We start from the raw sequence: 12,111 nt of genomic DNA, 5'->3' as shown, positions 1-12,111 counted from the left end.
TGAAGAAGAAATTGTATACATTTTATCAGCAGGAGCATTAAATATGGGTCAAAAAAATGTCGAATTGGATCACATTTGATTGGTTTGTTCTTTTCCCTCGTTAGCCACCTTTTGTGTTGCCGTGCCGATGCAGCACGGCTCGACACCTGCACCAGCCGGCTGACAGCATGGGAGCTGCCTGCATCCTCACAGACAGAAAAGACACTCACTGAGAGCTTCCTCACGGCTGCCTCGCAGATCGCTGTGGATGCGGCACCAGAAGTGAGGTTGGTCATCAGGTTCTGTAAACTTACTGTACAACTGTGTACATACTTGTGGTTTGTTGTGATTTGTTGCTCTTTTTTTTTTGGTAATGTCGATTTTTAAAAGTATAAATTACTGAGCATTCCTCTGAATGATCAAAATGAATCTTTCACAGGAAACATGGACAAACCATCCTACATAAACTGGCCCTCCACCAGGACTTCCAACGCCTGTGGAAAAAGACTATCCCTGACAAAGAACACTATTACGTGAACAAGCTCCTAAAGAAGGCCAAGAAATGAAGAAGGGAGGAGCTCTGCAATGTTTCCTTTTGTGTAGTAGCCTCAAACACGGAGAGTAAACTCCCTTACTGGTGTGGTGCCAGCTGAAAAGGTTACGTCTCCTGAGTCCATGAGTATTATCACCATTGGACCCTTTACTGTATTATTTTTTATTTACACATTTTATTCTGTCTTGAAAATTATTCCACATCTTCTGCCTTGTTTTAGTTTTCTCTATTTTTCTCTTTCGGTGTCAATTTAAATTGTGATGTCCCCGTCTGTTTTCTTTATGAAGTGCTTTGGGCTGCATGCTTCAATGTATGAAAACTATATTACTCAGCTGAGTTTGACCCTTACTATAATAGATATCCAACATATTGTTAAATCTACAGCTTAGCACGCTGTACAATGCATGACATGCTTGACAGAGGTAGGCAAATGTGGCTTGCAATTTTTTTATGAAGAAGAAAGTCATATAAAAGCATAAAAGTTCAAATGCTGCTGCAGATATGTGCCAAACATAGAATTAAAATCTAGCAGAGAGAATCTATTTAACTTTAAACAAATGCAGTTCATCAATGGTATTTCTGTAGAAGTTAAAATCATACTGAAAAAGATATTCTGGCATCTTGTTTTGAAGGTAAAAACTGACCTGCTGGGAAATGGATAAAATCATATAAAGTTAAAAAAAACAAAAACAACAGCAGAGTGAACATAAATACTTCAGTACAAATGTATTATGTATTGTAACTTTTAAAAACCCTGAAGATGTGAACCTGCTGTTAAAGAGTAAGGACATTTTTTGATTAAGAATAACAGATACATGTAGGGCTGTGAAACTACATATATAACTGATTGGTCCAATTAATGAATACTGCAGGTTAACACTTCAATGCAATCAATGAACAGAGTCTTAAGTTATCTAAAGAAACAGTTCTTTCGTTTATATTTGATGTAAGTCAGTAGAAAACACTGCACCATGTCCTGATGGGGAGACAAGGATCTGAGGAAAAAAAATCAGAATCAGCTTTGTTGGCCAAGCATGTGGACACATACGAGGAACTTGATTCTGGTTTTACATTACGCTCAATGTGAAGACGAAGAAATTGACACACTACACTTAAAACAAGGACAAGTTAGACAAGGGTGGCTCAAACACTTGAGCACAAAAAAACTAAACACTGTGATGTACAGGCACAGATATATATATTAAAATGCTCCAATAAACAAAACACAAGAAGAACAACACATGTATAAATGAGACTGTAGTGCACATGAAGAGTGTAAAGATGCTGAAGATAAATATTGTTATGAATCAGGGGAGGATGTGGATTGGGAACTTAAACACTGGTGATGAATAATAACACATTTTCCGTACATAGTTTTTTCCTGCCTTCACGTGCACAACTGATAGAAAGGGTATGTTGAATTATAGTTATTTATGTACATTAGGTTTCTTTACTTGAATATTTATTATCTTGGTAATTTATTATCTTACTTACTTTGTCTATTTATGTTTCATATTTATATTTACTTTTTATTTTTATTAATATTATAGTTTTGGGTTGTTTTTTTTTAATCCTTTAACCACTTGTTTCTATTTTTTTCAGCTCTTTTAGTTTCTTACATCTTTTTAAATCTTTGGTTCCTCTTGGTCTCAGCTCTTGTTGTTGGGTTCTTGTGTTGTTGGGTTCTTATCATGGTTCTTGTGATGGTCGGGTTATATATGTCTGTTGGGTATCGGGTTCTTTTCTGTTGAATTGTATTTAATTATTTTTAGTATTTTGCATTTGTTATGTTCTTGCTGTTGTTTATGTTCTTCTGTGTTTGGTTTAGTTTGCTTTGTTCTTGTTTGTCAAAGCACTTTGTAAACCTGTGTTTTTAAAAGGTGCTATATAAATAAAGTTATTATTTATTATTATTTATTATTATTATTATTATTAGAATATTATATTTAAGGGAATTATTGGTTTTAAATTAGGGGGAATATGTGTTAGAGGACTGAGCTAATTACCTCCGGGAGATGGCAGTAATGCAACAAATAGGACGCCAGCTGCATGACGAAGAAGAGGAGGAGAAGGAAGAAGGGCTCTTCAAAAATCCTGCCAACAACCTGAAACGCACTGCCAGTCTGTGTGGCTTCGTCCTCTCTCCGCTTCACAGCCTCATGAACTTTCTGTCCCACCATACAATCATGAAGAAGGAGCTTTTTTTGTGTTCGCCGTGTGCCGCTGTCCTCCTTCTCCTCTCCCTCTCCAGCACAGTCACATCTGCAGAGGAAGCGAAAAACTCCCAGTGTCACAACTACGCGGGAGGACACGTCTATCCCGGGGAGGCTTTCCGTGTGCCTGTGTCTGACCATTCCCTGCACCTCAGCAAAGCCAAAAGTGAGTTTTGTATCCTGTGATTTCACCCCGGGGGGCGCCAAACTAGCTTTTGCATGTTTAAAATCAAGTGCCCTGTGATTTGCTTTTTAGCACCAAACATAGCAGCTGCTGCAGGGAATGCACTGTGATCCAGGACTGAAGAAAAAACAGTCTCGCTGTGTGTGTGTGTGTGTGTGTGTGTGCAGCTACTGTTGATATGTGAGGACTACTATGGTCCACAGTTTATAGCTTAAGAGGTCATTCAACTTTAAATCAGATGATGTTTGTAGGACACGTCACTCTATTAGATCCATAGTTAGTATCCCTCCGCCCCTTTCACACATGACAGTGTAGTCCCAGGTCATGACACTACAGAGGGTTGGAGAAATGAAGGCTAATCTAAATATTACAGTCTCGTTAACTGTGTTTCCACTGTGTTGCTTTACTGATGGATGTTTTTAGAGACTCCCCCCCCCCCCCCCCCCCCCCAATCCACAGTTTGCAAGTGTTTATATTAATATAAAGTTTATGTTGTGCTCCTGCAGATTTTGGCTTCCCTTTTGTTTGCGTTTGCATTTAATAATGTGAGATGTCAATAAACTGCACCAGAAAGAACGCAGAATTATTTATCACATTGTGAGTAACACAGGGCCTTGTTATTATCTCCATAGACAAACACACACACACACACACACACACACACACACACACACACACACACACACACACAGCCACAGAAAATGCAGAGTTCACACAAAGTAGTCAATAGGAGTGTAGAACTGAGTAATTAAAGAGATGAGCATGTGATGATGCTGGGCGAACCTCAGGAAGCTACCGATGAAAGGTCACTCAATAAAAGTTCTTTTCAGTAAGCCATGGTTGATGACCGGCACCTGAGAACATCGGTCGGCTGTTGGCGGGATACCTCGTTGGTCATTTCATTAAAGAGATGATTTGAGATGAGGGATGTAAAGTACTAATGCAAATTTGGCATTTAAATAATATAAACATTTGCATTGATGTAAAGTGTGAAATCAAATGTTATGAGAATATTATTTTCCAGTTATTTACAATAAAAACACAAAGCAACGTTTTAGCCCTCAATTTAAATTCATAGTCCTGAATCTTTGTAAAACATCCTCTCTTTGTCATAAAGCCGAAAGATTACAGAATCTTTTGCTTGAGTAATTTTGCTGAAATACACTTATGACACTCAGTCTCGTGCATGTCATCGATGTAAGAAATGTCTGTTTTTCCACCTTCAGTTTCAAAGCCTGCACCGCACTGGGAGGGAACAGCCGTCATCAACGGGGAATTCAAAGAGGCGAAGCTGTCGGACTACAAAGGCAAATATCTGGTCTTTTTCTTCTACCCGCTGGACTTGTGCGTAACATCCGAGACACGCTACTACACCATCATTTGATTTGCAAAGCTGGGAGTGCTGCACATCAGACTGTCGTTTTCTAAACTGTGTTTTTTTTTTTTTTTTCTGTCATTTTTTTTAGCACATTTGTTTGTCCCACTGAGATCATTGCATTCAGCGACCGTGTGCACGAGTTTAAAGCCATTAACACAGAGGTGGTCGCCTGCTCTGTGGACTCCCAGTTCACCCACCTGGCCTGGTAAGAATACTGTACCCATCACACTAACCACAAAAGCACCACCTACTCATAACAGACGTCCAAGAACACACAGGATATGAGATTTACAGAAATCTTAATAGTGATCACAAAGATTCAAGGGGTGATGATGTTAGGGAGCTGTTGTTTTACAAAGAAGAAAATATACTTTATTAATCATGTGAGGGAAAATGTATTTATAAATTATGAACATGCTGCATACATATAGGCTGAAAATACACACACACATGCACAAACAGGATCCTATGGACATGCACTAATGGAGAGATGTCAGAGTGAGGGGCTGCCCACAGCGAGTGCTCATGAGCAGGGGATGGGGGGTTTGGTGACTTGCTCAAGGGCTTACCGTCCGCGCTCAGGTAGTGAATTGACTCCTCTCCAGCTACTAGACCAAATTTCCAGACTTGGTCCGCGCCGGGATTTGAACCGGCAACGCTCTGGTTCCCAACCCAAGTCCCTGAAGACTGAGCTCCTGCCCCCTCATTGGCTTTTTTTTTTAATTTTGTGATCTTGTTTTGTTCTTTTTATGTTTACAACATTTCTTGTCATGAACAGGATAAACACACCCAGGAAAGAGGGCGGACTTGGACCAATGAAAGTCCCTCTGTTGTCTGACCTTACTCACCAGATTTCTAAAGACTATGGAGTCTACCTGGAGGACCAGGGTCACACGCTGAGGTACTGTCTCACTTCTATATTTATGGCCACTCTCAAGGGTTTATAGACAAAGAACAAAGAGACACGTGTCTGGTTATCCAACACTGTAGTGAACGAAATGTTACAGGAGCAGGTATGAAGACGTGTAGTCTGATAGCATGTGATGTTTCAATCATTTAATATCAATGTGCTTCATAACTGTGTAAGTGGCATCCATGACTCAACAGTAAATAACTAACACCTGTCTCTCTCAGGGGTCTCTTCATCATTGACGACAAAGGCATCCTGAGACAGATCACCATGAACGATCTTCCAGTGGGACGATCTGTGGATGAGACTCTGCGGCTGGTGCAGGCCTTCCAGTACACCGACAAACACGGAGAAGGTACACAAAGCCCATTAAGACACATTGATATTTAATGCACAGGTTGATTCAAAGTACCGATGTAAATCAATTCTTTTTTTTATGGCTATAATGGAATAATGGCTTTTAAAATTCTGTCATTTATCTTACAGTGTGTCCAGCAGGATGGAAGCCAGGCAGCGACACAGTGAGTGATATTATTATTAGTACTGTTAGTAGTAGTGGTAGTACAAAAAACTGTTTCTATACCACAAGCTGTCTTAAGCCCCTTTCACCCAGACAGCCTGCCCTGATGGTGCACGAAGCAACAGAGTCTGACACTATGATGACAGTTTTTTATATCAGTGCAGAATGTAATTGGATGTCTTCATGGTGTCAAACAATGTGTTGAAAATGAGTGAAACAGCCTCACTAACAGCATTAACATCGTACCTGTCGCATGGGGGGGGGCGTGGATATTAAAGTTATCACCCCCCCCCCCTTCCTGTCACTTGTGAGTTTTCCTGAATAACACTGACTGTGTCACACATCCGCTCAGTCGGATTTCTTGCTCACGTTTTACTTCAAGGCCGACGAGAAAAAGTCCCGATGAAGTCAGGGTGAAAAACTCAGCTACTAAGTTTCACCAATGCAGCTCACCCTGAACATTTCAGACACATTTTTCAGAGTTTTGTGCATGTGGGAAAGGGGCTTAAGTCTGTTTTGTGGAAAAGAATCTTGCTCTTAAATAAAGGTCATATTATTCATTGTGTAACGGTGATAGGTGTCCTACAGGACTATTTCTATGAGCATGGATGTTCATTGGCTTAGTTTGTAGAATATTGTGGTATCATTTCGTGTCACATTTTGTTTCTACTTATCACACTCAATGTGTTCTAATTAAACTGCGTCCTTTCCACAGATCATTCCCGACCCTTCAGGCAAGCTGAAGTATTTTGATAAATTGAACTGAAGTGTGTTTCCGTCTTCCAAGCCTGTGAAATCCAAATAAAATGAAAGTACAAATAAAAAGTGTTTTCCAAAAAAGCTGTCTGTTTGATCCATTACATTTATCTGATTGCCTGCGTCACACGAGGAGGGAGCAGCTGTTAGTGGTGTGAAATCACCCCGTCGCAGCCAGATGCTGTCTAGCAAGAACAGATGAAAAAAAAAGTCAAATAAAAAAATCATCTTTATAGTTTCTGTACCTGTTATGGTGTCTGCTATGAAGCATGTTTGAATGGAACAGTCAGGTAGGACAACTTTCCTGAGTGTTTACTCGAATAACAAAATAAGTGGTCTGAGAAGAAGGTGTAAATTCTGGGTAACAAAGTTAAATAAACATAAACATCACAAATTGGTAACATGGAATTCCCGTTTCTTCCTAATTGTCAAAGGAACAAGAACAAAAGGGTTGCTGAGGTGACACATGATAACACTATCCTTATGACAAATAAGTAGGAGTTATTCTAGGGGGGAAAAGATGTGCATTTTTTAACTGACTTAGTGCAAAGATACACAAATGTTATAGGAGGTATAAAGAAATCAGCATGGTTCATGAATGACTGCCAATAAACTTACTAAGGTCACTTTATGTTACAATTCTGCACTTATGTATGTGAGCTGTACAAACTGATTTTTACTGTATGTTGTTTTGTATTACTGTAGATGTTTAAGGTGCCAGTTTTGATTTCTTTACATAATTTAAAGTCAACACAGTTGTCCACCATGGTCCTTTAAATCATCATATCTCCCCCTGTCCTCTGAGAACTAATACAACGAGTATTAACGTGTGTATTTGAATGCATCTTCACTGACCCCTTGTGGTTGGATCTCACTTGGCCGCTCTACAAATGAAAACAAAACCTCAATCATTAGCCTATGAAAAAATCAACCCAAGAAAAAGCTTGCTAGGTTGTGATAAGCTGACTCAGGACACATGTTAACACCAAGTGTAAACATGACCAAAGTGTTGGCCAAGTTGTTTATTTACCCAAAAAAGAAGATCATTTTTTTTCTACCAAAGCAGGATTACTTGATTCTTCATCATTCAGAAAAAGTTACTATAAAGAATTATCACTAAGCTGGTTGTTAACTACAGATTCACAAGTTAAAGGTACAATAATTGCTTGAAAAATAGTAGTATTGTTATAAAGTTGAAGTAAATGAACTCAATTGCCACACTTTAAAAAAACAATTTCCTTATTTGGCCCTGCAAACACAGCAGATGTACACCCAGAATGTCATGAAAGTCACGAGTCAGGTTTGTGTTTTGTTTGTCCAAAATTTGCTCCGAGGAATGTCAGCAAAACCGATCTGCATCAAGCCTGTTTAGTGAGTGAAACTAGAAACTACCTCTATTTAGAGTTCCTTAAAGACACGCTGTCATTTAACACACAAACAGTTAAGCAACAGTGTGTTCATGACTGTCACCAGAGGGAACACAGTTTGTGTATTTACTTCTAGCTCTGTGCAAGGCCATTTGACCAACTCTCAAAAAGCTGTCAGAAAAAAGCCTTTAATCATTTACACCAAAACATGTCGTCACATCACAGACTTACAGGAGTTGATCTATCACCTGCTCACTCCATCTCATATTACTTGTTCACTTTTAATTGAGGTACGACCAAGTAACTACGTCTATGTTTAGACGGGCCTATGAGTAATCAAGTTCACCCAGTCTACTTCCTGTGAATGATCTGCCTTATTGTACCTCAGGGTTTCATAATGTCTGTCTATCAGCCAACCTTTAGTTTCAGTTTTTATTTCTGCATGTTGTACGTTGTTGATGTAAAGCACTACCTTTGTCTGTGAAAAGTGGTATACAGATCAAGTTTATTTACTTACTACTAACTTACAAACCAATAACTACTTCTGAGGTCATTTAAAGGTTGATAAAAGTTGTATTTGTCTGATTTAAGCGACGCAAACGGGGGTTTGATTGTTTCTGCATTTGAGCAAAGCAGACGCAAGTGTGACCTCTTCAATTACAACTAATGTTAGTAGCTGTGTAGATGTTAAGAGCAAAGCAGCTTTCAAAATAGCATGTTTCAAACATAGAGGAAATCAAAATATAGTCAAGAAAATATCAGAAAAACATCAGTGATAAAAAAAACACTCATGAGTTCACATGCTGGTTAATCTTTACTAACCTCTGAAAAACATTGTGTCCACTGGAGTTATTTTCCAGGTCTGGTTAATGTTTATCTTTTCAACAACATTCAAATGAGGTACAGTGATCCACACAAAGATAAGGTGTGACCAGGAGAGAGAGAGAGAGCGAGAGGAAGAAACAGGATGCAAAGAGCCGTGTGACCATTTATGGAACTTTGAATATGCAAGCCTCCTCCAGAGACACATAAAAGGGAAGCTCCTGAGGCTGCTGCACCATTCTGTACGAGACGTCCGATGCAAAGTCTTTTTTTACTGGTTTTCTACGTTCATAGTCGGGGGATGAACTCCTGAGGAGCGAATGACGAAACACATTTTGCTTTTATTCACATTCAGAGGATTAGTAAGCAAAGGTAAAAAGGGTAAAAAAAGAAAATGGCCAATTTTATATTACGGAAAGCCGAACCCAACGATGTGCCGGATATCCTGCGACTCATAAAGGTAGGCCAAGGGTTAAAAAAAAAAAAATAACAACTAGGAAGTTTTGGTTACTTGTACAAAAAAATAATTTACCATTGGTGAACTTTTTGTTGTTGCTGTTGTTGTGCTGAACTGTCTATATTGGTATCATGATTCATTGGCTTTCTTGTATCTTTTGTTTTGTCTTGAAGGAACTTGCTAAATTTGAAGAGATGGAGGAGAAGGTGCTGTTGACAGAAAAAGGTGCTTAACATACTTTACATTTCATACATATTTACCTGGTTATAAAGAAACAAGTTATCATAATGCATACATTCTTATAAAGTCGATGTCCCACTTGTAGATTTACTTGAAGACGGCTTTGGGGATCATCCGTTCTACCACTGCCTGGTTGCTGAAGTCCCCAAAGAGCAGAGCTCAGAGGGTATAACTTTCTCTTTCACAAAACTTTTTTTTACGTTTAAGGGCGGCATTTCTGTAAATCGGTTTACCCTCTAACTCTGACCTTTAACTGGTGGCGTTTTCTTCCAGGTAACACTGTGATTGCCTTCGCCATGTACTACTTCACATATGACCCTTGGATTGGAAAGCTGCTCTATCTTGAAGACTTCTTTGTCATGCAGGAGTTCCGAGGTGAGTTTGTCCTTGGTATATGATGGCAATAAAGATTAATTACTTACAGAAAAAAAGGGTTTGTGGTCCATTTTCACCCAAACTTCTCATAAACCAACTGTTTTTGATCATTTGATCTTTGACAAGGTCTTGGCATTGGTTCCAAAATCCTGAAAGTCTTGAGTGAGGTACGTTTTTTCCATTAATCTTTCTCTAAAGTTCACTTGAACATTTTTCAATACCCCTTGAGTCCTTGAATTGAATATTTTGTTTGTTTTTCCCTTCCCTAGACTGCAGTGAAGACTCGCTGTAGCAGCATGCACTTCATCGTGGCAGAGAACAACACAAAGTCCATTGAGTTTTACAAGCGGCGAGGAGCAGCAGATCTTTCCTCCGAGGAGGGCTGGCGTCTCTATGAGATTGAAAAAGAGGATTTACTGAAAATGACCTCCAAATAGAGTTTCCTGCTTGTTGTACTGTCAGTGATAGTTACATGATAGTTTTGTTTTGCCACTGATTGGATAATCAACCCTAATAAAGAATGGTTTCTTCTTTTAGTTCATTTGATGTTAAGAAAGACTTTTGCTAATTAAGATAAACACAAAGTAAAGGAATAACAATATAACTACTGCTGTTTTGTTTTTCATCTGAATCATTTTTACCTCATGTGGTTGAACATCTTTAAAAAAAATGAAAAAAGTCTAATAAAAAAATAAACCTGATTTGATGTATTGGATTTTATTTTGACCTGTTTTTGATCTTGAAATCTGCCATTATAATAATACCACTCTTTAAACAAGAACTAATGGAGGACTTAGAAGGAATTAATTATTGATTTTAGTATTAGTCTGTATGTGCCAGTGGCAAGTTTTCATTTGGGCTTTGAAAAGAAGTAAGACCAAACATGAAAATAACTCAAAAGTGGTGTATTGAAAATGGGGCTTCAGGGGCGCTGATGACCGATGCGGTTAGGTCATCCCACATGTATTGAGGCTTATTCCAAGCAGGCGGCCCAGGTTCAAATATGATCTGTGGCTCCCTTTCTTACATGTTCTTACTCTCTCTCCCGATTCCCTACTCTATCCCCATGCAGTCCTATCTAAATAAAGGCAATATCCAAAAATAAATCTTAAAAAAAAGAAAAAGAAAATGATGCTTTTATTAAATGAAACATGTAATAGAAGATATAACTTAAAATATCATACAAAGCATGATCTCTGAGAGTGTGGCTTTTGTATATGATCATAATAACTGATACAGCCAATTAGTATGTAAATAGCATTTTAACTGAAACTATTTAGCAAACGGGCGTCCTGTAATGTGTGTAAAATTGATAAATTATTTGTAGCCTGAATAAAAATATTGAATTTTAACAACCTGATAAATATTAAAAGTCAAAAGTATGAGGGCATTAAAATTCAGAATGAAAATATTTGGAGACACTAGGTCCAAACTGTACCACAACTACAGCTGGTGGGAAATAAGGGATATAGAAAAGAATAGAATAGAATAGAATTACTTTATTGATCCCAAACTGGAAAATTGTGGCGTTATCCAACACACAATATGAGTAAAAAACACAATGTTAGCAAATCTAAACATAATATAATATTAAATACAAAGTAAATAAGTACTAAAAATGTCAAAACTAAGAATGTGAATATATACAACCAGGATTTGCCTGTTGTTGTTGTTTTTTTGTTTACCTTATTCTTCCAACTTTTTCCAAAATTATGGTAAATTGGCTGTAAAGGCCACTGTAATAAAGCTACCATACTACCTTTATCATGGCATTTACTGTAGAAATTTCTAACTGAAACTATTTAGCAAACAGGCGTCCTGTAATGTGTGTAAAATTTATAAATTATTTGTAGCCTGAATAAAAATATTGAATTTTAACAACCTGATAAATATTAACATATTAAGTCAAAAGTATGAGGGCATTAAAATGTTTGGAGACACTAGGTCCAAACTGTACCACAACTACAGCTGGTGGGAAATAAGGGATTTGCCTGTTGTTGTTGTTTTTTTGTTAACCTTATTCTTCCAACTTTTTCCAAAATTATGGTAAATTGGCTGTAAAGACCACTGTAACAAAGCTACCATACTACCTTTATCATTGCATTTACTGTGGAAATAAAAAAAATAATAATACAAAAAAAACAAAAACGTTTTCCTGCAGGAACAACCTAATTCAAAATAGTTTAAATTGTTAAATTAAACATGTAAATGTGTAATGAGCATGACATTGACACCTTGTGTTTGTTTCAGTTGCCAGTTAAGTGGTTTGAAGGATGTTAGGGGATTTCTGTATGGAGGTCATAGTGTAAATATATATATTTTTTTAAACTCTTATTACTGCTGATGTTTGGAGAACT

The 12,111-nt window shown here is 37.9% G+C and overlaps 2 protein-coding genes across 3 annotated transcripts; both read left to right on the top strand.

Annotated features, from left to right (window-relative positions):
* The first annotated feature begins 2,532 nt into the window (after positions 1 to 2,532).
* On the top strand, positions 2,533 to 6,596 carry prdx4 (peroxiredoxin 4). The gene is made up of 7 exons (XM_061054790.1): positions 2,533 to 2,911; positions 4,156 to 4,273; positions 4,396 to 4,512; positions 5,086 to 5,208; positions 5,442 to 5,572; positions 5,704 to 5,738; positions 6,453 to 6,596. The coding sequence occupies exons 1-7, from the start codon at positions 2,548 to 2,550 to the stop codon at positions 6,501 to 6,503; spliced, it is 939 nt and encodes a 312-aa protein (XP_060910773.1). The 5' UTR covers positions 2,533 to 2,547; the 3' UTR covers positions 6,504 to 6,596.
* Positions 6,597 to 8,907: 2,311 nt separating this feature from the next.
* LOC132987838 (diamine acetyltransferase 1-like) lies at positions 8,908 to 10,469 on the top strand. Of its 2 annotated transcripts, none has more exons than XM_061054786.1 (6): positions 8,908 to 9,142; positions 9,313 to 9,364; positions 9,465 to 9,545; positions 9,653 to 9,754; positions 9,881 to 9,921; positions 10,024 to 10,469. In XM_061054786.1, the coding sequence occupies exons 1-6, from the start codon at positions 9,077 to 9,079 to the stop codon at positions 10,189 to 10,191; spliced, it is 510 nt and encodes a 169-aa protein (XP_060910769.1). In that variant the 5' UTR covers positions 8,908 to 9,076; the 3' UTR covers positions 10,192 to 10,469. The 2 variants fall into 2 exon arrangements, with proteins under 2 accessions (XP_060910769.1, XP_060910768.1); XM_061054785.1 differs by having other exon boundaries at positions 9,447 to 9,545.
* The last annotated feature ends 1,642 nt before the right edge of the window (positions 10,470 to 12,111 follow it).

This window comes from Labrus mixtus, chromosome 14 (genome assembly GCF_963584025.1).
Source record: "Labrus mixtus chromosome 14, fLabMix1.1, whole genome shotgun sequence".
In the NCBI taxonomy this organism is placed as follows: domain Eukaryota; kingdom Metazoa; phylum Chordata; class Actinopteri; order Labriformes; family Labridae; genus Labrus; species Labrus mixtus.
This window is presented reverse-complemented; position numbering and strand designations above follow the sequence as displayed.